Here is a 27727-nt window from a genome sequence, read left to right on the forward strand (position 1 = left end):
CTGTAATAAGTAGGGGTAAGGACGTTAACCACCTCGGAACATCCTCCCTTATACGTCACCTGCAGCGCATACATCATAAGTCAGTGACAAGTTCAAAAACTTTGGGTGACAGCGGAAGCAGTCCACTGACCACTAAATCCCTTCCTCTTGTAACCAAGCTCCTGCAAACCACACCACCAACTCCCTCAGTGTCAATTTCCTCCTTACCCAGGAAAGCCAATAGTCCTGCAGGCCATGTCACTGTCAAGTCTGACGAGTCCTCTCCTGCCTGGGATTCATCCGATGCATCCTTGAGTGTAACGCCTACTGCTGCTGGCGCTGCTGTTGTTGCTGCTGGAAGTCGATCGTCATCCAAGAGGGGAAGTCGGAAGACCACTTGTACTACTTCCAGTAAGCAATTGACTGTCCAACAGTCCTTTGCGAGGAAGATGAAATATCACAGCAGTCATCCTGCTGCAAAGCAGATACTCAGGCCTTGCCAGCCTGGGCGGTGAGAAACGTGGTTCCGGTATCCATCGTTAATTCAGAGGCAACTATAGACTTGATTGAGGTACTGTATCCCCGGTACCAAATACCATCTAGGTCCATTTCTCTAGGCAGGCGATACCGAAAATGTACACAGACCTCAGAAAAAGACTCACCAGTGTCCTAAAAAATGCAGTTGTACCCAATGTCCACTGAACCACGGACATGTGGACAAGTGGAGCAGGGCAGACTCAGGACTATATGACTGTGACAGCCCACTGGGTAGATGTATTGCCTCCCACAGCAAGAACAGCAGCGGCGGCACCAGTAGCAGCATCTCGCAAACGCCAACTCGTTCCTAGGCAGGCTACGCTTTGTATCACCGCTTTCCAGAATAGGCACACAGCTGACAACCTCTTACGGCAACTGAGGAAGATCATCGCAGAATGGCTTACCCCAATTGGACTCTCCTGGGGATTTGTGACATCGGACAACGCCAGCAATATTGTGCGTGCATTACATCTGGGCAAATTCCAGCATGTCCCATGTTTTGCACATACATTGAATTTGGTGGTGCAGAATTATTTAAAAAATGACAGGGGCGTGCAAGAGATGCTGTCGGTGGCCCGAAGTATTGCGGGCCACTTTCGGCATTCAGGCACTGCGTACAGAAGACTGGAGCACCACCAAACATTCCTGAACCTGCCCTGCCATCATCTGAAGCAAGAGATGGTAACGAGGTGGAATTCAACCCTCTATATGCTTCAGAGGATGGAGGAGCAGCAAAATGCCATTCAAGCCTATACATCTGCCCACGATATAGGCAAAGGAGGGGGAATGCACCTGACTCAAGCGCAGTGGAGAATGATTTCAACGTTGTTCAAGGTTCTGCAACCCTTTGAAGTTGCCACACGTGAAGTCAGTTCAGACACTGCCAGCCTGAGTCAGGTCATTCCCCTCATCAGGCTTTTGCAGAAGCAGCTGGAGAAATTGAAGGAGGAGCTAAAACAGAGCAATTCCGCTAGGCATGTGGGACTTGTGGATGGAGCCCTTAATTTGCTTAACCAGGATTCACGGGTGGTCAATCTGTTGAAATCAGAGCACTACATTTTGGCCACCGTGCTCGATCCTAGATTTAAAACCTACGTTGTATCTCTCTTTCCGGCAGACACAAGTCTGCAGAGGTTCAAAGACCTGCTGGTGAGAAAATTGTCAAGTCAAGCGGAACGTGACCCGTCAACATCTCCTCCTTCACATTCTCCCGCAACTGGGGGTGTGTGGAAAAGGCTAAGAATTCCTAGCCCACCCGCTGGCGGTGATGCAGGGCAGTCTGGAGCGAGTGCTGACATCTGGTCCGGACTGAAGGACCTGCCAATGATTACTGACATGTCGTCTACTGTCACTGCATATGATTCTCTCACCATGGAAAGAATGGTGGAGGATTATACGAGTGACCGCATCCAAGTAGGCACGTCAGACAGTCCGTACGTATACTGGCAGGAAAAAGAGGCAATTTGGAGGCCCTTGCACAAACTGGCTTTATTCTACCTAAGTAGTCCTCCGAAAGAGTGTTTAGTGCAGCCGCTCACCCTGTCAGCAATCGGCGTACGAGGTTACTTCCAGAAAATGTGGAGAAGATGATGTTCATCAAAATGAATAATAATCAATTCCTCCGTGGAGACATTCACCAGCAGCAATTGCCTCCAGAAAGTACACGGGGACCTGAGATGGTGGATTCCAGTGGGGAGGAATTAATAATCTGTGAGGAGGGGGATGTACACAGTGAAAGGGGTGAGGAATCGGAGGATGATGATGAGGTGGACATCTTGCCTCTGTAGAGCCAGTTTGTGCAAGGAGAGATTGATTGCTTCTTTTTTGGTGGGGGCACAAACCAACCAGTCATTTCACTCACAGTCGTGTGGCAGACCCTGTCGCTGAAATGATGGGTTCGTTAAAGTGTGCATGTCATGTTTATACAACATAAGGGTGGGTGGGAGGGCCCAAGGACAATTCCATCTTGCACCTCTTTTTTCTTTCATTTTTCTTTGCATCATGTGCTGTTTGGGGACAATTTTTTGAAGTGCTATCCTGTCTTGATTGACACTGCAGTGCCACTCCTAGATGGGCAAGGTGTTTGTGTCGGCCACTTGTGTCGCTTAGCTTAGTCACACAGCCACCTTGGTGCGCCTCTTTTTTTCTTTGCATCATGTGCTGTTTGGGGACAATTTTTTGGAAGTGCCATCCTGTCTTGATTGACACTGCAGTGCCACTCCTAGATGGGCCAGGTGTTTGTGTCGGCCACTTGTGTCGCTTAGCTTAGTCACACAGCCACCTTGGTGCGCCTCTTTTTTTCTTTGCATCATGTGCTGTTTGGGGACAATTTTTTGGAAGTGCCATCCTGTCTTGATTGACACTGCAGTGCCACTCCTAGATGGGCCAGGTGTTTGTGTCGGCCACTTGTGTCGCTTAGCTTAGTCACACAGCCACCTTGGTGCGCCTCTTTTTTTCTTTGCATCATGTGCTGTTTGGGGACAATTTTTTGGAAGTGCCATCCTGTCTTGATTGACACTGCAGTGCCACTCCTAGATGGGCCAGGTGTTTGTGTCGGCCACTTGTGTCGCTTAGCTTAGTCAAACAGCCACCTTGGTGCGCCTCTTTTTTTCTTTGCATCATGTGCTGTTTGGGGACAATTTTTTGGAAGTGCCATCCTGTCTTGATTGACACTGCAGTGCCACTCCTAGATGGGCCAGGTGTTTGTGTCGGCCACTTGTGTCGCTTAGCTTAGTCACACAGCCACCTTTGTGCGCCTCTTTTTTTCTTTGCATCTTGTGCTGTTTGGGGACAATTTTTTTGTAAGTGCCATCCTGTCTTGATTGACAATGCAGTGCCACTCCTAGAAGGGCCAGGTGTTTGTGTCGGCTACTTGTGTCGCTTAGCTTAGTCACACAGCGACCTTGGTGCGCCTCTTTTTTTCTTTGCATCACGTGCTGTTTGGGGACAATTTTTTTGAAGGGCCATCCTGCCTGACACTGCAGTGCCACTCCTAGATGGGCCAGGTGTTTGTGTCGGCCACTTGTGTCGCTTAGCTTAGTCACACAGCGACCTTGGTGCGCCTCTTTTTTTCTTTGCATCATGTGCTGTTTGGGGACAATTTTTTTGAAGGGCCATCCTGCCTGACACTGCAGTGCCACTCCTAGATGGGCCAGGTGTTTGTGTCGCCCACTTGTGTCGCTTAGCTTAGCCATCCAGCGACCTCGGTGCAAATTTTAGGACTAAAAATAATATTGTGAGGTGTGAGGTGTTCAGAATAGACTGGAAATAAGTGGACATTATGGTTATTGAGGTTAATAATACTATGGGATCAAAATGACCCCCAAATTCTATGATTTAAGCTGATTTTAGGGTTTTTTGAAAAAAACACCCGAATCCAAAACACACCCGAATCCGACAAAAAATTTTCGGCGAGGTTTTGCCAAAACGCGTCCGAATCCAAAACACGGCCGTGGAACCGAACCCAAAACCAAAACACATACGTCACCTGCAGCGCATTCATCATAAGTCAGTGACAAGTTCAAAAACTTTGGGTGACAGCGGAAGCAGTCCACTGACCACTAAATCCCTTCCTCTTGTAACCAAGCTCCTGCAAACCACACCACCAACTCCCTCAGTGTCAATTTCCTCCTTACCCAGGAAAGCCAATAGTCCTGCAGGCCATGTCACTGTCAAGTCTGACGAGTCCTCTCCTGCCTGGGATTCATCCGATGCATCCTTGAGTGTAACGCCTACTGCTGCTGGCGCTGCTGTTGTTGCTGCTGGGAGTCGATCGTCTTTCAAGAGGGGAAGTCGGAAGACCACTTGTACTACTTCCAGTAAGCAATTGACTGTCCAACAGTCCTTTGCGAGGAAGATGAAATATCACAGCAGTCATCCTGCTGCAAAGCAGATACTCAGGCCTTGCCAGCCTGGGCGGTGAGAAACGTGGTTCCGGTATCCATCGTTAATTCAGAGGCAACTATAGACTTGATTGAGGTACTGTATCCCCGGTACCAAATACCATCTAGGTCCATTTCTCTAGGCAGGCGATACCGAAAATGTACACAGACCTCAGAAAAAGACTCACCAGTGTCCTAAAAAATGCAGTTGTACCCAATGTCCACTGAACCACGGACATGTGGACAAGTGGAGCAGGGCAGACTCAGGACTATATGACTGTGACAGCCCACTGGGTAGATGTATTGCCTCCCACAGCAAGAACAGCAGCGGCGGCACCAGTAGCAGCATCTCGCAAACGCCAACTCGTTCCTAGGCAGGCTACGCTTTGTATCACCGCTTTCCAGAATAGGCACACAGCTGACAACCTCTTACGGCAACTGAGGAAGATCATCGCAGAATGGCTTACCCCAATTGGACTCTCCTGGGGATTTGTGACATCGGACAACGCCAGCAATATTGTGCGTGCATTACATCTGGGCAAATTCCAGCATGTCCCATGTTTTGCACATACATTGAATTTGGTGGTGCAGAATTATTTAAAAAATGACAGGGGCGTGCAAGAGATGCTGTCGGTGGCCCGAAGAATTGCGGGCCACTTTCGGCATTCAGGCACTGCGTACAGAAGACTGGAGCACCACCAAACATTCCTGAACCTGCCCTGCCATCATCTGAAGCAAGAGATGGTAACGTGCCATCCTGTCTTGATTGACAATGCAGTGCCACTCCTAGAAGGGCCAGGTGTTTGTGTCGGCTACTTGTGTCGCTTAGCTTAGTCACACAGCGACCTTGGTGCGCCTCTTTTTTTCTTTGCATCACGTGCTGTTTGGGGACAATTTTTTTGAAGGGCCATCCTGCCTGACACTGCAGTGCCACTCCTAGATGGGCCAGGTGTTTGTGTCGGCCACTTGTGTCGCTTAGCTTAGTCACACAGCGACCTTGGTGCGCCTCTTTTTTTCTTTGCATCATGTGCTGTTTGGGGACTATTTTTTTGAAGGGCCATCCTGCCTGACACTGCAGTGCCACTCCTAGATGGGCCAGGTGTTTGTGTCGGCCACTTGTGTCACTTAGCTTAGTCACACAGCGACCTTGGTGCGCCTCTTTTTTTCTTTGCATCATGTGCTGTTTGGGGACAATTTTTTTGAAGGGCCATCCTGCCTGACACTGCAGTGCCACTCCTAGATGGGCCAGGTGTTTGTGTCGCCCACTTGTGTCGCTTAGCTTAGCCATCCAGCGACCTCGGTGCAAATTTTAGGACTAAAAATAATATTGTGAGGTGTGAGGTGTTCAGAATAGACTGGAAATGAGTGGAAATTATGGTTATTGAGGTTAATAATACTATGGGATCAAAATGACCCCCAAATTCTATGATTTAAGCTGATTTTAGGGTTTTTTGAAAAAAACACCCGAATCCAAAACACACCCGAATCCGACAAAAAATTTTCGGCGAGGTTTTGCCAAAACGCGTCCGAATCCAAAACACGGCCGTGGAACCGAACCCAAAACCAAAACACAAAATCCGAAAAATTTCCGGTGCACATCACTAGTATATATATATATATATATATATATATATGTATATATATATAATATATATGTATGCATGTTTAATATGCTATGTATGTATGTGTGTGTGTGTGTGTGTGTGTGTGTATATATATATATATATATATATACACACACACGGCAGTGGCGGAACTAGCGAGCGGTGGGCCCAGGTGCGACAAAATGCTTTGGGCCCCCCATCCCATCCAAGTCCAGCCCCTCACCCCTGGAGAGGATCTGGTGAGGGGGACCTGCTCAGGGCCAGAGAAATGGATACCTAGCAACAGTGCTATAAGTAGACATTTTAGCACTGTGTGCAAGAAATGGCATCGGAGCCCAACCCCTGCATGCAAAACAGGGGCAGTGCGTGCCGTAGGCGCACGCAAAAATACATAGTGGCGTGGCTTCGTGGGGAAGGGGTGTGGCCACAAAATAATACCAATTCATAAAACGGTGCACAGTAGTCTCCATTGTTCAAATTACGCCGCACAGTAGCACCACTACACCAGGTAGAGACCCTTTTACACCTTACGGCGGACAGATTCCTCTTTTTACACATTACAGCAGACAGCGTCCCCTTTTTACACATTACGGCAGACAGCGTCCCCCTTTTTACACATAACGGCAGACAGCGTGCCCTTTTTACACATAGCGACAGACAGCGTCCCCTTTTTACACATAACGGCAGACAGCGTGCCCTTGTTACACATAGCGGCAGACAGCGTACACTTTTTGCACATAACGGCAGCCAGCGTGCCCTTGTTAAACATAGCGGCAGACAGCGTGCCCTTTTTACACATTACGGCAGACAGCGTCCCCTTTTTATACATTACGGCAGACAGCGTACCCCTTTTTATACATTACGGCAGACAGCGTACCCTTATTACACATTACGGCAGACAGCATCCCCCTTTTTACACATTGCGGCAGGCAGATTCCCCCTTTTTACACATTGCGGCAAAGATTCCCCCTTTTTACACATTACGTCAAGCAGATTCCCCCTTTTTACACATTGCGTCAAGCAAATTCCCCCTTTTTACACATTGCAGCAGGCAGATTCCGCCTTTTAACACATTGCGGCAGACAGTCCCCCTTTTTGTACATGGAAAGAGAAAGAAAGAAAGAAAGAAAGAAAGAAAGAAAGAAAGAAAGAAAGAATTATACTTACCCTCTCCGTTGGCTCAGGCTCCTCGGTGCAGCTTCTGGTCACGATTCCCTGGCAGGAGAGAAGGATGAGGAGGGAGGTGGAGGAGGGAGCCGCAGCAGCGCTGTGTTATTGGTGGAGGCGCTGCTGCTGCTGCCCCTCTGCTTCACTATAGGCTGTTCTCGGAAGACAGCCTATAGTGAAGCAGAGGGCCAGCAGCAGCAGCGCCTTAACCAGTAGTAAAGCGCTGCTGCGCCTCCCTCCTCCACCTCCCTCCTCCTCCTTCTCCCCCGTACCGCTCCTCTCCTCTCTGTCCGGGCGGCTGTATGCTGCGGGCAGCGGTTGCGCGCAGCACACAGCGGCATATAATGAGTCAGTTTGACTCATTACATGCTTTGGGCCCCTGGACAGTGGCGGGCCCCAGTGCAACGCACTGGTTGCACTGGCGGTAGTTCCGCCTCTGACACACGGTATATATATGTGTAGATATGTAGATATATATATATATATATATACACACACAGACACACTAGTTTTACGGACCCAGCATATATTGGGTCACCTCAGTCCCCACCCCCGTGATTGGCTACACCCAGTTCTGGAAACCCCCCCATGCAAATCCTGCGTTTGCCACTGGAGGGTCATGTTGGGAGGTATGCTCCTGCATTCTGCAGGAGACTCCCTGAAATAGCAGCAATCTCCCTGACTCCCTGAATAGACCAGCAATCTCCCTGATTCCTCCCCATTATGCAGCTGTAAAAAAAAAGAGCTACATTCATTCAAATGGGATCATTAGTGCCATTTCCCTGTATTGGTTATAAGGCACACCTGATGCTTATGGCTACATACATTTTAAATAAGGTTTCAATCTCCCTGAAATGCTTTTTTAAAAGTAGGCATGTATGGTTTTCATTCTATAATCAAATGTACAAGTTGATAAAAGATTTCTGGTAGATTCCATTCTCTGGACAAGTCTTTTGCATTTAGTTGATATATCTGACAATTTCTTCCTGTTTCATTGACTTTTTGGAATTAAATGTATAATTTTTTTTTTTAATATATATGTTTATTGAAGGTTTTTTTGTTTTAAACATGTACATATGAATAAACGTATATAACATGGCAAAACTGTGTAATAATCATCTATACAGAGATATGCTAGTGTACAGTTTAAGAAGCCTGAATATATTGAGAAGATATCTTCCTTTCAAAGAGTATCGGGTACTCCAGCATTAATCAATATATATCTCGGGTTGCCGAAAGACGAAAAATCGCCTTCGGTTAGCACAAGTAACAGTACTGCCACATAAGGAAGTTCGTGAAAAGGCAAGGAGTCAAAATACAATAACATGAAACAAAAAATTAAAGAGATGAAAGAGGCATAGTACATGTGGGGGAGGGGGGGGGGGGGTAGAAGGGGAAGACACAAAAGGGAAGCAACAAGAAAGGTAGGGGATATATGAGAGGATAAGGGTGAGTGTTAGGGCCTGCCCATAGCACTCATTTTCACAATATACGCGCGCCAGATATAGAGGAGTAACTAAGCACTTGGTATGGTTGTGAAACCTATGTAATTACTCATTCTTTATATTCTAACAAATGATTCATAAGACAACATAGAGCAGTCCAGAGTTTTCAAAATATGATGCTTGGTATGCGTGGGCAATGTGTCGATGAATGGGCTCCATTTACGGCAAAACTTCTGCGTGCTAAAGAAGGGTGAGGTTAAAACCGTTTTCCTATCGTAGTACAATAATTGCAATAGTTTCTGCTTAACTTCCGCAAGGGAGGGAGCGGAGCGTTTCACCCAATTAATTAATATACATTTCTTCCCAAGTGTGAGAATCACGCTGAGAAGAGCAAAATTTCTCGGCGTGATCTGCCAATTTGTAAAATTTAAGATAAGGCAAGCTAATTGATCTGGTGGAACGTGTAAAGAAAATATGTTGTTGATATAGGAAAGAAGTTTACACCAAAATTTTCTAATTTTTCTGCATTCCCATACACAATGTATAAAGGATGCATTGGTCTTTCCACATTTTAGACATTCACCAGATTCAGAGGGTACCATGTGAGAACGTTGTACAGGTGAAATGTATGCTCTATGCAAAAATCTAAGGTGCACCTCTTGGAAGTAAGCTGATGACAAAAATCTCAGTGATCTTTTACAGGGTTGTATAATATCAGAAACATTGTCTAAAGCAGGGATATCATCCTTCCATTTTGATAACAAATTGTCCCATTGAACTGTGGGTAGGCAGGACAACAAAATGGAGTAAATGTATTTTACTTTAAATGGTCGCCTTTGGGAAGAGTGCAGGAGAGCATCAATATCTTGGGACGCTGGGTAGTCCTCAGGGGAACCTGACGCGTGTAACAATGCATCATAAGAGAGTACAAAGTGCCGCACCTGAAAATACATAAACATGTGGCGTGGAGACAAATCAAATTTCTGGCAAAGGTCAGCGAAGGAGTAAAGGACTCCTCCTGGATCAAATACCTTGTGAAAGGAATCGAGGCCTTTTTCCTTCCAGAGGGAGTACACGGCATTGTGCATTGAGGGTGGAAATGATGGGTTCCCCCACAGCGGAATATATTTGGAGAAATGAGGATCTCGGTGACATTGTTTATTAATAATTAACCAAGCCTGGAAGGTGTCTTTAAATAATATATGGTTCTTTAATTGGGAGGGTATCTGGGTGTGATGCAAGTGTAAAAGTGCACTAGGTGCGTATGGAGAGAATACTGCTGAGTCAAGGTCATAGTCAACATAATGGGAAGATGCATGGAGCCAGTCAATAATATAACGGAACTGAACCGCTAAGGAGTATGCCTGGATATCAGGAGCAGCAAAGCCCCCCTTTGCTTTAGGAAATTTTAGTTTCTGCCTGGCTATGCGTGGTCTTTTGCCTTGCCATAGGAATTTAGAAAAAAGTGCTTCCAGTCTAAGAATATCAGGCCGATTCAGTGAGATAGGGAGCATTTGTAGAAAGTAGAATATCTTGGGGAAAATAATACATTTAATCACCTCTAACCTCCCCAAAAGAGATAATGGTAGGTCTGTCCAAGAATCCAATTTAAGGGCCAAATTCTCTATGAGAGGAGAGTAGTTAATTTTATACAGATTGCGGAGATCCGAGCAGATATTAATACCTAAGTATTTAAAATGGGAATGGGTTATTTTAAAAGGTGGAATGTCAGGATGGGATAATAGCGAAGGCGGAAAATTGCCCAGGGGCAGAAGTTCCGACTTATTAACATTGATTCTATAACCTGTAATTTTTCCAAAGGATTGAATCATTTGCATTAAGGACGGTAATGATCTTTCTGGGTTCGTTAAAAACAAAAGTGTGTCGTCAGCAAATAATGCTATTTTCAGGACCTGCGACCCAATGGTAATACCAGTAATATGTGTTGAATTACGGACAGCTATAGCGAGAGGTTCAATTGATAGGTCAAAAAGAAGTGGAGAAAGGGGGCAGCCTTGTCTCGTCCCCCTTTGCAAATTAAAGGGAGCCGAGAGAAGACCGTTGCATGAAATGTAAGAAGAGGGTGAAGAGTATAGTGTGCGAATGATGGAAATGAAAGATTCCGGAAAGCCAAATCTATGTAGTATTTTAAAAAGATAGGGCCATAATAACAGGTCAAAGGCCTTTTCTGCGTCTATTGATAAGATAACTGCTGGGGAGGAGGTGGAAAAAGAATTGGCATGTTGGATAACCGTGAGAACCCTCCTAAGATTCACTACTGAATGTCGACCCGATATAAAACCTGTTTGGTCTTTATAGATAAGTAGCGGCAGGACTGGCTTTAGTCTCTGCGCGAGGATAGATGTAAAGATCTTAAAATCCACATTCAGTAGAGAAATAGGTCTATAAGAGCCTGGTAAGGAGAGGTCTCTACCTGGTTTGGGTAACACCTTGATCACTGCGTCTGTGAATCTATCAGGAAGAATCCCTTCAGTTAAAATTTTGTTAAAGACCACCTGTAGGGTCGGGCCAATCTTATGAGACATTAACTTATAAAATTCATTTGTGTAGCCATCTGGTCCAGGTGCTTTGCAAGGTTTAAGCCTATTTATAGTTGTCAAGATTTCAGAAAGAGTAATGGGAGAGGATAAGGAGGAAATCAGTTCAGCTGGCACTTGAGGTAAAGGAAGATTATCCCAAAAGTGGGGTGAGTATATATCCTGAGGGGTGGGGACATTTTCCGGGTCAGGAGATGCGTATAAGGACATATAGTATTCACGCAATATGGTCGCAATCTGAGCATTAGAAGAAGACCGAGAACCATCTGTATTTAATAATGGATGGACCACCATTGGTTTCCTAGATCCCTGTAATAATGAGGTAAGGAGTTTACCTGTCTTGTTACCAAAGCAATGAAACTTGTAACTGACATTAAACTGATATTTTTCCCCCGCTATGTGTAAAATATCATTAAACGTAGCTTTTGCCAAATTATAAGCTGTTCTGTTTTCCGGTGAGGGTTGCAGTTTAAAAGCCTGATAGGCCATTGATAGGATATTTTGGGTTTCCAGATACGTCTGATTAAGTGATCTCCTAAGATATAAGTTATGGGAAATCACTTCGCCTCTCAGAACTGTTTTGGCAGCTTGCCAAAAAAGGGAAGGGTTTTCCAATTCATGTACTGAATTATCCAGTCGAAAATTCTCCCAAGTATCTTCGCATTTGTTTTTAAAATTTTCAGATTTAACTAGATGCGAAGGGAATTTCCATAAGGATGGAGAGGATTTTTCCGCTGAATAAGTCATTTCAATCCAAACCATTCCATGATCTGAGATAGAAATCGGTTCAATGGTGGCCTGGCGAATATTAGGGAATAATAGGGAAGCAACTAATATGTAGTCTATACGGGACCAAGAGTTATGTACCATTGAGAGGCATGTGTACTCTTTTTCTATAGGATTTAAAGCTCGCCATGTATCTACCAAATTTAGTGACTTAGCAAGCCACGGTACACCCAATTTGGGGAGAGGTCGAGACCGACTTGTATAATGCGATTTATCTAGAAATAGGGAGGAAACTAAATTTAAATCACCACATAAAACTAAGGAGGAGGGGTCACAGGCATAAAGTTTAGTCATAAGTGAGGAAAAAATTTTTTTTTTATAAGTGTTCGGGGCATAAACGGAACATAAATGATAACAGTATGTACCTATTTTACAATGCACAATCACATATCTTCCCTCTGAATCGGCATCCACCGTCAATACTTCAATGGGGAGAGAACGTCTCGCTAGAATCACCACACCACAAGACCTTGAATTAAGCGATGCTGCACCCAGTAAGGACCAATTCAACATCTGTAGCTTTTTTGTTTCCCTGAGGACCAAGTGTGTCTCCTGTAGGCATGCAATATCAATATGGTTCTTATTCAAATAGGATAGAATCTTTCGTCTCTTAGCAGGAGTGTTTATGCCTCCTACATTAAGTGTACATAGTTTAACCGAAGCCATACCTCAAGACAGAAAAATAGCACATCTGGCAAGTGAACATCACGTCATTATATCTCAACCTTATAGCAGGTGGCAGAAAATAGAAGGGGGGGAGGGGGAACACATGAGGAAAGAAGACTCTGACAGGGGATACATACCAAAAGATTGTAAAAGAAAGAAAGTTGTACAGCGAGTACAAAAGTAATGAAATAAACATTACATAGTCATTAAGATTGTTGATAAACTGACTTCGGGTGGTACAATAACAGAATGTGATTATAACCATAAAGGAAAAATCAAAAGGGTGGCGGGGGCTTCTCCGCCACCACCAGCAACCGTAGAATATGATAACATTAATATAAGAATTCGTTAAGCTCACTTAAGAGAATACCAAAATACCTAGAATACTACAATATTGTATGCAGTGTCAAAACTTAACTTTAGCCACATAATCTGCACCGTAGGTGCTATATCTGAAACCTGAAAAGAGATATTAAGAAAAAGATCACCCTGGTGGGTCATCAGAGATATCATGCGTCTGCGAGTCAGCTTCTTCTTTAAGATAAGCTTCAGCATCACCGGGATTAGTAAAGTCAGCGAAGGTGGTTCCCTGGAAAATCCTGAGTCGAGCTGGGTATAACATAGCAAATTTTCTCTTATTCTTGACCAGGCGGGTGCAAACGGGATTGAAAGCTTTGCGTAGGCGAGAAAGTTCAGCCGAGAAATCTTGAAAAATCCTGAGAGGGGCACCCTCCCAACGGAGATCTATTTTACGAGAGGCCTTCCATATGGCATCCTTGTGAAGGAAGTTCAGGGTCTTGAAAATTACCACGCGTGGTCTGTTAGCACTTGTACGAGACTGATCTCCCATTCTGTGCACACGTTCGATCACCATGTCAGCACATTCAGCCTCAACGTTAAGCATTTTTGGTAGGGCAGATCGAACAAATTGCTCCAAACCAGGGCCTTTAAAAGATTCGGGCAGGCCGATTATACGCAAATTGCACCTACGCGTGCGGTTTTCTATATTATCCATTTTGTCAAGAAGATGTTTGTTATCCTTTTCCAAGCGCTCCACAGTGGATTTTAAGTTTGCAACCTCATCCATAGTGACCCCCAAGTTAATCTCTGTGTCAGAAACCCTGCTCGATAACTGTTGCAGTTGCAAGGTAATATCCCCAACCGCTTTCTGCAGCAGAGGTGCCATTGTATCTTGAATGGCAGCTACCATATCATTATAAGTTAAAGGAGCATTAGGTGAGGAAATCTTATCATGTACCTGTGATTGTGAAGCATCAGAGATTTCCTTGATTGCTTTCTTAGTTGCAGGCTTCATTGGACTAGAATCTGAGCTGGTTGGAGGTGTCTGGTCTGCACGTCGCTTTTCCTGCCTGGGGGGCAATGCTGGAGGTGGGATCTTGGATGCAGCTGGGGGGCTCAGGAACTTTTCCATGCTGTGCCTTAATATTATATAAACTTTAAAGTGGCTGCTGGTGTCTAGGCCTATAACTTTAAAACACTAACCAGCCCAGAAATGAGACACCGCCAAGCGTCTCCGGTGATTGTGTGCTGCGGGGGGGGAAGGGGGGGGGTGCGAAGAAGTGAGCACCGCTTCCCGCCCTGACCTTACTGTCCCCAGCCGCCGGAGCTTCAGAGCACCGCTGTCAGCCGCCGTACAGATAACCAGCCCTCCACGCGCTGCGTGATTACACACAGCGCGGCCGGGAAATGTGCTGAGAGGGGGAGAGCGGACAGCGGGAGATGTATAGTGCCGACCACCGGAGCTGGGAGTCTCTATTCTCGGGCTGTGGGTTATGGAGCTGGTAGTGGCGGAGGAGCGCACAGGAGCTGCTGCTTACTCCGCCATGCCGAAACCGGAAGTCCGCGGAATTAAATGTATAATTAATACAAAACCATACCTTTAAAACAAACTTGAACAAGTAGTCACTTTTCCGTGGATTTGGAAGTCCAGTAAATATTTTTCTTTACCTGTTATATATTTGTTTACATTACAGTGACAAAGTAACCAATATTTGAAATACAGTGTTTTCTTGTCTTGTTTAGGTGTTCCAGCAATTACAATTACAGTTTGGATTAAAACAAGAATCAGCTTTGATGATAAAGGGTAACGAATCTATTTTCCCATAATACTATTTTACAATTTAGCATGAGTGAATGAGCAAATAGGAGCGGGAGCGGGTGGGGGTGGGGTGGGGGGGGGGGGGGTCATAGGTGCAAACACATATCTAGTTAGGAGGGGCAAGCAACTTAGCTAAACTTTATATTGCAGTGTAAAAATAAAGCTACACTTTATTAATTTTTATACACAGTATACAACTGTAGTTATGAACCCTTACTATGTTATATGTTATACATAAGGAGAGGTTAATACAGTACTATTGTAGATTTGGTAATATTCCAATGTTAGGTCTGTTGTCTGAGAATGAACCAATCAAAATCAAGTGTATCATTTTTTTTTTTTTGGGGGGGGGGAGGTGACAGGCTGTGTATGTATGTGTGTGTGTGTGTGTGTGTGTGTGTGTGTGTGTGTGTGTGTGTGTGTGTGTGTGTGTGTGTAGGGGCTAGTGAGGGTAGGCTGTTTGTGTGTATAGGGACTGGGAGGAACAGGGTGTGTGTTTGTGTCTGGTGACTGGAGGGGACCGGCTGTATGTGTGTGTGCGTGTGTGTGTATAGGGACTGGAGCGGAACAGACTGTGTGTATAGGGACTGGTGGAGAACAGGCTGTGTGTGTATAGGGACTGATGGGGAACAGGCTGTATGTGTGTGGTGGAATAAAATGGATTTTAGCAGCGCTTTACTATTTGCAGAGCGTTTTAAAAAAGGTGGAGGTGTGAGATGAAAAACACATGATTTATTTTATTAAATATACAAAGACATATTATGCTTGTATATAAAATTAAAAAGATTAAATACTTTTAGCACTGTTAGAGCAGAATATTACCCGATAATGTTATACAGTTCGTAGAGCTTAAGCCTATATACTTGAGGCTGCCATATCGAAAATCCCTAAGTTTTGAATTTATGCAAATATCATCAAATGAGCATGTAGATATCCGCTCCTGCATTAGTCCATAGTCCCAAATGTAAAACCTTATGCCAGGTACCTGTTGGTGGAAGAATATGTCCTGGACAATGGGGGTCATTCTGACCTGATCGATAGCAGGCTACTTTTAGCACTGCTGCGATCAGGTAGTTGCCGCCTACAGGGGAGGGGGTTAAGGCTTTGCAGGGCTGCGATCCGCTGTGCAGAGACTGCACAAGCAATAAGTTTGTGCAGTCTTTGCACAGCTCAAGACTTACTCACATGCTGCGATTATCCTTCCTGGAGCCGATGTCAGGATCCCTCCCTGCATTCAGCCGGACACACCTGCGTTTTCTTCGGCACTCACAGGAAATGGTGAGTTGCCACCCCCGGCCGGCCTCTTCCTGTCAATCTTCTTGCGTTCGCCACTGCGAACGCTTTCTTCATTACCGCCTGCGCACATGCACAGTTCTGACCCGTTCACACGGCTGCGAAAGATTGCAGCGTGCGAACGGGTCGGAAATGACCCCCAGTGTCCACGCAATGTGTAAAAAGGGGACTTTACCTGCTGTAATGTGTAAAAAGGGGACTCTATCTGCTGTAATGTGTAAAAAGGGAACTTTACCTGCCATAATGTGTTAAAAGGGGACTCTGCCTGCCGTAATGTTTAGATAATGTGTAAAAGGGGGACTCTACCTATTATAGTGTGTAAAAGGGGCTCTTCCTGGTGTAGAGGAGCTGCTGTGCGGCCGTAATTTGAATAATGGAGACTACTGTACAGAGTAATATGAGTTGGTAATTTTTTTTGGCCACATCCCTTCACCATTAAGACACACCCCTATATTTTTGGGCGCTCCTCTGACGCGCAGTGGACCTCTTCTAAATAAGGGGGGGTGCCAATGCTGATTCTGTTTCTGTGTCTCTGAATACGGAATTTTATGCTTCAGTGGCAGCAGAAAGAGCAGCTGGCCATTAAGACCTACACATGAAGACTTGAGATATGGAGCAGGACATATTACTTTACTGAAGCACATTATAGAATCATTTTAGTTTTATGCAAAGTTCTCAAACCATTTGATTTTGTAACAAAAAAATTAAGATCACACATTGCCAGCCCTGTCATTCTCCTAATCAAATTAGAAAAGCAGCTAACTTTGCTGAAGGAGGATAACAGAAGTTGGCCTCAGAGATTAAGTTAAATTTGTTAGGACACAAGGAGTTGCTGTTTCATGGAATTAGGGCCCTCATTCAGGTTAGTACGCAAAAGTCCGAAAATCGCAAATGCGTGATTTACTGACTTTTGCTCATGTGCTGCATTCGCACAGTGCATGCGCGGCTAGCAAAGGGTGATGCAATCACACTTTGATTGGAGGCGCGCGCGGCGGGGGGGTGCTTTGGTGATGTACCATTGTGGGGCTGGACTGTTTTCAGGGCTTCTGCGTGATGTCACACACAGCCTAGGGGTGTAGCCAGAACTTTGTGGCTCCCATAGCAACATTTTGAAGGGGCCCCGGTCCCAATGATTCTACAGAGACACCTCTCCGAAGTAGTTAATTTTATGCCACATAATAGGTCCCTAGTTCATTTTTTAACCCATAGCAGGGCCTTAGTTAATGTTATGTCCCATAGTAGAGCCCTAGTTCACATTATGTCACATTGTAGGGCTGCCAGTACACATGGGGGGTAATTCCAAGTTGATCGCAGCAGGAATTTTGTTAGCAGTTGGGCAAAACCATGTGCACTGCAGGGGAGGCAGATTTAACATGTGCAGAGAGAGTAATAGGCCCTACACACTGGCCGATTTTTTGAAAGATATGAACGATCTCGTTCATAAATGAACGAGAACTCGTTCATATCTTTCAGTGTGGAGGCTCCAGCGATGAACGATGCGCGGTCCCGTGCTCGTTCATCGCTGGTCCCCCGTCGGCTGTGCATGCAGGCCAATATGGACGATCTCGTCCATATTTGCCTGCAGTTCTATGGAGCCGTGTGATGGGGGGAGTGAAGAAACTTCACTCCCCCCGTCACTGCCCCCCCGCCGCGTCGCTCGTCGGCCGTATCCGCCGTCGGGCAGCTCGGCGGCGGGTCGGCCAGTGTGTAGGGCCCCTTAGATTTGGGTGTGGTGTGTTCAATCTGCAATCTAATTTGCAGTGTAAAAATAAAGCAGCCAGTATTTACCCTGCACAGAAACAAAAAAATAACCCACCCAAATCTAACTCTTTCTGCACATGTTACATCTGCCACACCTGCAGTGTAACATGGTTTTGCCCAACTGCTAACAAAATTCCTGCTGCGATCAACTTGGAATTACCCCCATTATGTTACACATTTTCCCCAATTTAAATTATGTCATACAGTGTCTCTAGTTCGTATTATGCCACCTTACAGTGCCCCAGTTCATATAATGCCACATTATAATGTTTTCCAGCTAATTTTATAATGCATTACAATGAGCAGTCCCAGGGGCATAAGCCGATATATTGCAGGACCCAAGGTGAAAGTTTGTAAAGGCCCCTATGTACCACCCAATGGTGAAAAAAATATATAACACATGTAACTTTGACAGTGTAGGTAGGCCCCTCTCAGCTCTGGGCCCCATAGCAGCTGCAATCCCTGCACCTATGGTAGCTATGCCCTTGAAGTAGCCGCTCCAATGAAGAAAATAGCTGTGAAGGCAGGGGTCATCCACAGTTGCTGCGACCACTGAGCAGCAGGTAACATACTGGGCAGACTTGCCCCGCGCTTGACGGCCCCCAGCATGCAATAGAAATGATTGCAGATTCTGCTCTTTAGCAGAATCTGTAATCCAACCTGAATAGGGTCCTACAGTAGATCACTATATTTTAGCAACCATTTTTAATCCTAGTTTGATTTGTAACGCCTCTCTTCCAGACTGACAGATCTTATGAGATTCAAACATGTCCTTGTGGACACGTAATGACACATCCCTTGATTCAGCTACTCCTACACATGCTACTGCCAGAAATAAAATACCTTTTCTAAGAGTCATTCTGTTGATGAGTGAACATTGGGCCCCATTCATGTATGTAAGTAAAGCAAAAAACAGGTCACTTTGTGTTTGGAACAAACCATGCTGCCATGCAAGGGGAGCAAATACACTGATTTATTTACTGTGCAGGGTAACTAATGGCTGCTTTTGTATGTAGCCCACAAATGTTAGGCAGCTTTATTTTTACACAGCAACTTAGATTTCAGTTTGGACTCACCCTAACCAAATATAAATCACTCTGCACGTTACATCTGCCCCACCTACACAGTGCAACATGATTTTGCCTAGTTGCTTGCTTTTTTGCTTTACTTACAAACATAAGGCCCATAGTACACCAGTGTGAAAGGTTACAAAAACAATTGGTCAGGCTTCGAATAAATGGACACTCATATTAACACCTCTACCGTGTCAAGATTTAATACATTTTGAAATAGTTTAGTAAAATGTCAGACGTTTACTCTAATGATAATGTGCAGTTCACATTACCATCTCAGCAGTTACTTTCAATTCTGGGTGAAAAAAAAGGAATTTGTAGTCCCTTGAACAAAATACAGTAGCTATGGCAGATGATTCCCAAACATGGTCCTCAAAGCACCCTAACAGTCCAGGTATTAAATATATCCATGGGTCAGCACAGGTGGTTAAATCAAGTTGACTGAGCTATTAAGTCACATGTGGCCAAGCATGGATACACCTAAAACCTGGACCCTTAGGGTGCCTTGAGGACCACTTTTGGGACCTCTGAGCTATGGCCTACTTGGAATACCCAGCCTCCAGAATGTACTGTGAAAGAGTATTTACAACAGTAGGGAAGGTACATTGTGAGCAATCATTGTAGGAGGCAATTTCCAAATATTTTTGAAAAACTGGTGCTCATCAAAATTATTTACAAATTGTATGAGGAATATCATTGTAAAAAATGACAAACCAAATCAGAATCTCTAATGCTTGATTCCAGCAGGGATGGCCTAATATTGTGCGATGAGTTGAATTAGTGATGATGATGATGATGATGGAAGATGATGATCATTGTAAGCATAAGGGGCCCTACACACTCGGCGATGCGCCGCCGAGGTGCCCGACGGCCGATACGGCCGACGAGCAACCCGGCGGCGGGGGGGCAGTGACGGGGGGAGTGAAGTTTCTTCACTCCCCCCGTCACCCGGCTGCATTGAAGTGCAGGCAAATATGGACGAGATCGTCCATATTGGCCTGCATGCACAGCCGACGGGAGATCAGCGATGAACGAGCGCGGGGCCGCGCTTCGTTCATCGCTGGAGTCTCCACACTGAAAGATATGAATGAGTTCTCGTTCATTTATGAACGAGATCGTTCATATCTTTCAGAATATCGGCATGTGTGTAGGGCCTATAAGGCTTACTAGTTACTACAAATTGCTATTTATTCTACAGTCTGACAACAACCAAAACGTTTACTTTGTGGATGGACAAACAAATCAAGCTCTGCCACGAAAATGTAATTCCCTGTTGCTGATGGTTTACATGCAGGATTGCTGTATAGCGGTATAACCCAGTAGCGAATTTCCCATTAGGCACGTAAGGCATGTGCCTAGGGGCAGCACTTGGATGCTTGTGTTGGTACTCTTATCTTAAAAAGTACCAATAACTGCAAAATATTTCCACTGTAGTGTACCATATGCCATCTCATGAAATGAGGGCTTAAAACCAATCAATAAATATAATAAACGTAGGCAGGCAGGGGTGGCCATTACTGTTGTGTCTAGGGGTGCCTTCACCCCTAAATCTACCCCTGGTATAAACTAAAAAAAAAAAAAATCAAACTTAAATATTTCTTAAAATATTTCAAACCACTGCTAAGATTTGTCCATCTTTCTTTATCTTTTTTTTAAAAGGAGAACTCTTTTGCCAACTGCTTCTGTCAGACCATGCCACTTATAGGAAACTAGCTGTTCTACCCATTCTTCACACAGGAGTTTCTGATTTTCACGGTTGTAAATATAAATGAGTGTTAAAAATTTTATAAATCTATAGAGATGTAAATTTGAGACATCTTAATGTAAGTAAATATTTATCCATGGTTCTTGTTGTTGTTCTTGTTGTTACCTGAGGAGCACCCGTAGCAGATACGGTAAAAAGTGACAGGACCATTTTTGTAGTTTATTACATGCTACACACTGGAGGTGCAATCCAAATTTTGATCCAATTTTCCGTTTTGGCCTTATTGTTAATGCAACGCAAGCAACACATCGGTAATGACATCATTATGTCAACCCCCTTTTCATCCCCTTAGGGGAGGTTTATTAAAATTCTAATTACGTAGTTTTCCTATTTCCCACCTGAAGAATACCTATGTTACATTTCAGCTTCCTAACCTATCGGGAAGTAAGAGAATTATTGATCAGTCAGTCAGTCAGTCAGTCAGTAAATGAGTGAGTGAGGGCTTTCGCATTTATTTATTTTATATATTTAGATTCCACTTTAAATGTTCACACTGAATCTACTATTTGTAATAATATCCTATTGGTCCAGTTGGTGCTATGAAGTTGTCTACTCGATGGGCCTAATTTAGAACTGATCACTCACTAGGGTTTTTTTGCACTGCTGCGAACAGATAGTCACCGCCCATAGGGGAGTGTATTTTTGCTTTGCAAGTGTGCGAACACATGTGTAGCAGAGCTGTACGAACAGATCTTGTGCAGTCTCTGAGTAGCCCAGGACTTACTCAGCCGCTGCGAACACTTCAACCTGTCCGGGACCGGAATTGATGTCAGGAACCCTCCCTGCAAACGCTTGGACATGCCTGCGTTTTTCCAGACACTCCCTGAAAACTGTCAGTTACCACCCAAAAACGGCTTCTTCCTGTCAATCTCCTTGCGATCGCCCGTGCAAATGGATTCTTCGCACAAACCCATCGCTGAGCAGCGATCCGCTTTGTACCTGTGCGATGCACCTGCGCATTGCGGTGCATACGTATACGCAGTTCTGACCTGATTGCAGCGCTGCAAAAAATGCTAGCGAGCGATCAGGTCTGAATTACCCCCGATATGTGTAATATCATGGTTTATGTTGCTACCAGTGATCTTTTGATGTTGCAAGAACCAAGTGATTTCTGGATAAGTTAATTTATACAATTACAACATTTAACTTTTACATAACAATTTAAAAAAAACTCAGTAAGATCCCCAAAAAGCTAAATAAAAAGAAAAAAATAATGATTAAAAAAATATATACCACTGTTAATAATCATATGCATTGTGAATAGGATGCACAAGTAAACTGTGCTGATTAATTTGATATATGCAACTTGTGTATAGTGTGCGACCGAATCTGTATACGGAGCAAAACAGAACTTGTATTGGAAAAAAGCTGCGGCTGCTACATTGGGATCAGTATGAATTACCAGCGGCCGGGATGCTGGCGGTCAGTATACCAACAGCTGCATCCCATTGCCAGTATGCCGGCAGGGTGGCAAGTGCAAAGAGTCCCCTTATGGGCTTGCTGCGCTCGCCGCGCTGCAGGCTCGGTGGCTCACTGTGCTCAACACAGGTTCTCTTCACACTCTATGGGTGTCAGCGACACCCGCGAGAGGGAATAGCCCCTGTGAGCCGGGATTCCGTCTGTCGCCATTGTTGGCTGTCAGGATTTCGGCGTCGATATCCTGATCGCCGGGATCCTGACAGACGGCAAATTAACTGTACATTGTAGCATTTCGTATACAGATTCAGAGACTCTGCTGCACACAGATATACAAGTTTCATGTATCAAATTAATCAGGACAGTCTCCCCATGTGTCCTTGGCAAAAAAATAGCTAAATGTTTATAGACTTTCATAGATGCCTAATGCTAGAAGAATCTCCTGCAACCTGGCATGCCAAGAGGTGCTGTTTAGCATCACTGCAGCAAAGATGTAAAAGGCACTGGCGTATTTATAATGGGTGCACTGTGTGCGGTGCACATGGGCCCCCCGGGGATCCACACCGCACATCCTGCACCCATTAATTTAAATACTTACCCTCCGGCGTCCTGCAGTGCAGCAGCAGCGCCGCAGAAATCACTGGGAAAATGGTGCAGCGCTAGTTTCCCGGTGATTCGCTCATGCGCAGTTGGAAAATCACAGGGAAAATGGCATCCGCACCATTTTCCCAGTGATTTGCGCATACACTCTAGGTTTCCTAGTGACCCTAGTGCCCAGAGCTGAAAAGCGCTGCCGGCTAGAGAGGAGGGGGCCCAGACAGATCCTGCACACAGGCCTCCTCCTATCTAGAAACGCCCCTGGTAAGAGGACATATCTGTAGGAGATGCTTGTTATATTGCCTGTTAATAAATTGTCTAGTTTGAAGGATAATTAACATATATAGATTAAATAACAGTATTGTTAAGGAACATGAAATAACATTAATAATAGAGAACTAATAAATATTCATCAATTCGTATGACACCAAGGGGTAAACTTACTAAGATGGGAGTTCTATTTAAGATGGGATGTTGCCCATAGCAACCAATCAGATTCCAGGTATTATCTTCTAGAAGGTGCTACATAAATGAGAAGTAGAATCTGATTGGTTGCTATGGGCAACATCCCATCTTAAATAGAACTCCCATCTTAGTAAATTTACCCCCTAGTAGTATAATTAGTGTGATAATGATACTTCATATTAGTCTCTCATGTATTGTTAGGTTTATCCTAGTCAAGATTTTATCACATTGGGAAATAGCTGCAAACAGGGAGTGGCATCGGTGTCTTCTATGTTTCTACATATAATTTTGTATTGCAACACACAGAATGATAATAGATAGTGTTCAAACTGTTTCTATATACAGCTGAATATTTCTGCATTTCTCAGTAGAATGATACGTGGCTGTGCAACATTCATGGCCACCGCCCTAATATGCTGTTGTTCCTTCATGTGCTAACATAATAGCTCTGCACTACCAAGTAAATAAACTCTGCAAGATCTCTGAAGGTGCCCTTTAGTTACTGGTAACCGGACTTTACTAGCAGGTACTTTAACTTTTGTAACTTGCAGATCGGACAGATCGGACAAATACATACCAAAGATGCACAATTGGATTGAGCTCTGGTGAAGTAGTTGTCCAGGACTCTTAAACTCTTCATCATGTTCTCCAAAATATTCTCGAACAATCTGTGCTGTTTGGCAGGGTGCATAATCCTGATTAAAAAGACCGCTTCCATTGGAGAATACTGTTGCCAAGAAAGGCTGTGTACGAGTTCCATATAGTTAAGTGGTATATGTCAAATTCTGAATGAAGGTCTGGACCCAAAGTTTTGCAGCAGAACATTACCCAAAGCATCACGCACTCTTCACTGGCTTGTACTCTTCTCACAAAGCAACCTGATGACATCTCTTCCATTTGTACATTACACACTCACACATGTACCCAGTTATCCACATGACATGCAAAGGAAAATGGGATTTATTGGATCAGGTGACATTTTTCCAGTTTCATCATATGTGTGCCCATTGTAGGCACTTTCAGTGGCAGACAACGGTTAGCATGGGCCCTCTGACTGGCCTGATGCTAAGCAGCCCATGTGCACCAAGGTTTTATGATGCCCTGTGGGTTGTGACACATTACTCCTGTCACCATCATTAAAAGTTTTTGTTATTTGTGCCACAGCAGCCCTTCTGTTTGTCTATACCCGAAGAGATAGCCTTCATTGATATCTCATATCTATGAATCTTCATTGTGCAACACCCTGTTAGCAATTTGTGGTTTTCTCTATCGTCCTAGTGGATGCTGGGGTTCCTGAAAGGACCATGGGGAATAGCGGCTCCGCAGGAGACAGGGCACAAAAGTAAAGCTTTCCGATCAGGTGGTGTGCACTGGCTCCTCCCCCTATGACCCTCCTCCAAGCCAGTTAGATTTTTGTGCCCGGCCGAGAAGGGTGCAATCTAGGTGGCTCTCCTAAAGAGCTGCTTAGAAAAGTTTAGCTTAGGTTTTTTATTTTACAGTGAGTCCTGCTGGCAACAGGATCACTGCAACGAGGGACTTAGGGGAGAAGAAGTGAACTCACCTGCGTGCAGGATGGATTGGCTTCTTGGCTACTGGACATCTGCTCCAGAGGGACGATCACAGGTACAGCCTGGATGGTCACCGGAGCCTTGCCGCCGGCCCCCTTGCAGATGCTGAAGTAAGAAGAGGTCCAGAATCGGCGGCAGAAGACTCCTCAGTCTTCTAAAAGGTAGCGCACAGCACTGCAGCTGTGCGCCATTTTCCTCTCAGCACACTTCACACGGCAGTCACTGAGGGTGCAGGGCGCTGGGAGGGGGGCGCCCTGGGAGGCAAATGAATACCTATTTTGGCTAAAAATACCTCACATATAGCCTCCGGAGGCTATATGGAGATATTTAACCCCTGCCAGAATCCGTTAAGAGCGGGAGACGAGGCCGCCGAAAAAGGGGCGGGGCCTATCTCCTCAGCACACAGCGCCATTTTCCCTCACAGAAAGGCTGGAGGGAAGGCTCCCAGGCTCTCCCCTGCACTGCACTACAGAAACAGGGTTAAAACAGAGAGGGGGGGCACTAATTTGGCGATATGCTTATATATTAAGATGCTATAAGGGAAAACACTTATATAAGGTTGTCCCTATATAATTATAGCGTTTTTGGTGTGTGCTGGCAAACTCTCCCTCTGTCTCTCCAAAGGGCTAGTGGGTCCTGTCCTCTATCAGAGCATTCCCTGTGTGTGTGCTGTGTGTCGGTACGTGTGTGTCGACATGTAGGAGGACGATGTTGGTGAGGAGGCGGAGCAATTGCCTGTAATGGTGATGTCACTCTCTAGGGAGTCGACACCGGAATGGATGGCTTATTTAGGAAATTACGTGATAATGTCAACACGCTGCAAGGTCGGTTGACGACATGAGACGGCCGACAAACAATTAGTACCGGTCCAGACGTCTCAAAAACACCGTCAGGGGTTTTAAAACGCCCGTTTACTTTAGTCGGTCGACACAGACACAGACAGGGACACTGAATCCAGTGTCGACGGTGAATAAACAAACGTATTCCTTATTAGGGCCACACGTTAAAGGCAATGAAGGAGGTGTTACATATTTCTGATACTACAAGTACCACAAAAGAGGGTATTATGTGGGATGTGAAAAAACTACCATAGTTTTTCCTGAATCAGATAAATTAAATAAAGTGTGTGATGATGCGTGGGTTCCCCCCGATAGAAAATTATGGGCGGTATACCCTTTCCCGCCAGAAGTTAGGGCGCGTTGGGAAACACCCCTTAAGGTGGATAAGGCGCTCACACGCTTATCAAAACAAGTGGCGGTACCGTCTATAGATAGGGCCGTCCTCAAGGACCAGCTGACAGGAGGCTGGAAAATATCATAAACAGTATATACACACATACTGGTGTTATACTGCGACCAGCGATCGCCTCAGCCTGGATGTGCAGAGCTGGGGTGGCTTGGTCGGATTCCCTGACTAAAAATATTGATACCCTTGACAGGGACAGTATTTTATTGACTATAGAGCATTTAAAGGATGCATTTCTATATATGCGAGATGCACAGAGGGATATTTGAACTCTGGCATCATGAGTAAATGCGATGTTCATAACTGCCAGAAGATGTTATGGACACGACAGTGGTCAGGTGATGCAGATTCCAAACGGCACAAAGGTGTATTGCCGTATAAAGGAAGAGGAGTTATTTGGGGTCGGTCCATCGGACCTGGTGGCCACGGCAACTGCTGGAAAATCCACCGTTTTTTACCCTAAGTCACATCTCTGCAGAAAAAGACGCCGTCTTTTCAGCCTCGGTCCTCTTGTCCCTATAAGATAATATCTGCCCAGGGATAGAGGAAAGGGAAGAAGACTGCAGCAGGCAGCCCATTCCCAGGAACAGAAGCGTTCCACCGCTTCTGACAAGTTCTCAGCATGGCGCTGAGACCGTACAGGACCCCTGGATCCTACAAGTAGTATCCCAGGGGTACAGATTGGAATGTCGAGACGTTTCCCCTTCGCAGGCTCCTGAAGTCTGCTTTACCAAGGTCTCCCTCCGACAAGGAGGCAGTATGGGAAAAAATTCACAAGCTGTATTCCCAGCAGGTGATAATTAAATTACCCCTCCTACTACAAGAAAAGGGGTATTATTCCACACTATATTGTGGTACTGAAGCCAGAGGGCTAGGTGAGACTTATTCTAAAAAATTTTTTTTGAACACTTACAAAGGTTCAAATCAAGATGGAGTCACTCAGAACAGTGATAACGAACCAGGAAGAAGGGGACTATATAGTGTCCCGGGACATCAGGGATGCTTACCTCTATGTCCCAAATTTGCCCTTCTCACTAAGGGTACCTCAGGTTCGTGGTGCAGAACTGTCACTATCAGTTTCAGACGCTGCCGTTTGGATTGTCCACGGCACCCCGGGTCTTTACCAAGGTAATGGCCGAAATGATGATTCTTCTTCGAAGAAAAGGCGTCTTAATTATCCCTTACTTGGACGATCTCCTGATAAGGGCATAGTCCAGGGAACAGTTGGAGGTCGGAGTAGCACTATCTCGGATACTGCTACAACAGCACGGGTGGATTCTAAATATTCCAAAATCGCAGCTGATCCCGACGACACGTCTGCTGTGCCTAGGGATGATTCTGGACGCAGTCCAGAAAAAGGTGTTTCTCCCGGAAGAGAAAGCCAGGGAGTTATCCGAGCTAGTCAGGAACCTCCTAAAAACAGTGCATCATTGCACAAGGGTCCTGGTAAAAATGGTGGCTTCCTACGAAGCAATTCCATTCGGCAGATTTCACGCAAGAACTTTTCAGTGGGATCTGCTGGACAAATGGTCCGGGTCGCATCTTCAGATGCATCAGCGGATAACCCTATATCCAAGGACAAGGGTGTCTCTCCTGTGGTGGTTATAGAGTGCTCATCTTCTAGAGGGCCGCAGATTCGGCATTCAGGATTGGATGCTGGTGACCACGGAGCCCAGCCCGAGAGGCTGGGGAGCAGTCACACAAGGAAAAAATTTCCAGGGAGTGTGATCAAGTCTGGAGATTTTTCTCCACATAAATATACTGGAGCTAAGGGTAAATTTATAATGCTCTAAGCTTAGCAA

At 45.1% G+C, this 27727-nt stretch overlaps 1 protein-coding gene across 1 annotated transcript in view; it reads left to right on the plus strand.

Moving 5' to 3' along the window:
- The window catches only part of LOC135057277 (vasoactive intestinal polypeptide receptor 1-like), a 335092-nt gene that overhangs the window by 228110 nt on the left and 79255 nt on the right, over window positions 1–27727 (plus strand). Inside the window, exon 11 of the mRNA XM_063963168.1 lies at window positions 14667–14727. Within this exon, the coding sequence (XP_063819238.1) occupies window positions 14667–14727 (61 nt within the window). The remainder of the gene's footprint in view (window positions 1–14666; window positions 14728–27727) is intronic.

The sequence above is a fragment of the Pseudophryne corroboree genome, chromosome 3, assembly GCF_028390025.1.
Source record: "Pseudophryne corroboree isolate aPseCor3 chromosome 3, aPseCor3.hap2, whole genome shotgun sequence".
Taxonomy (NCBI): Eukaryota; Metazoa; Chordata; class Amphibia; order Anura; family Myobatrachidae; genus Pseudophryne; species Pseudophryne corroboree.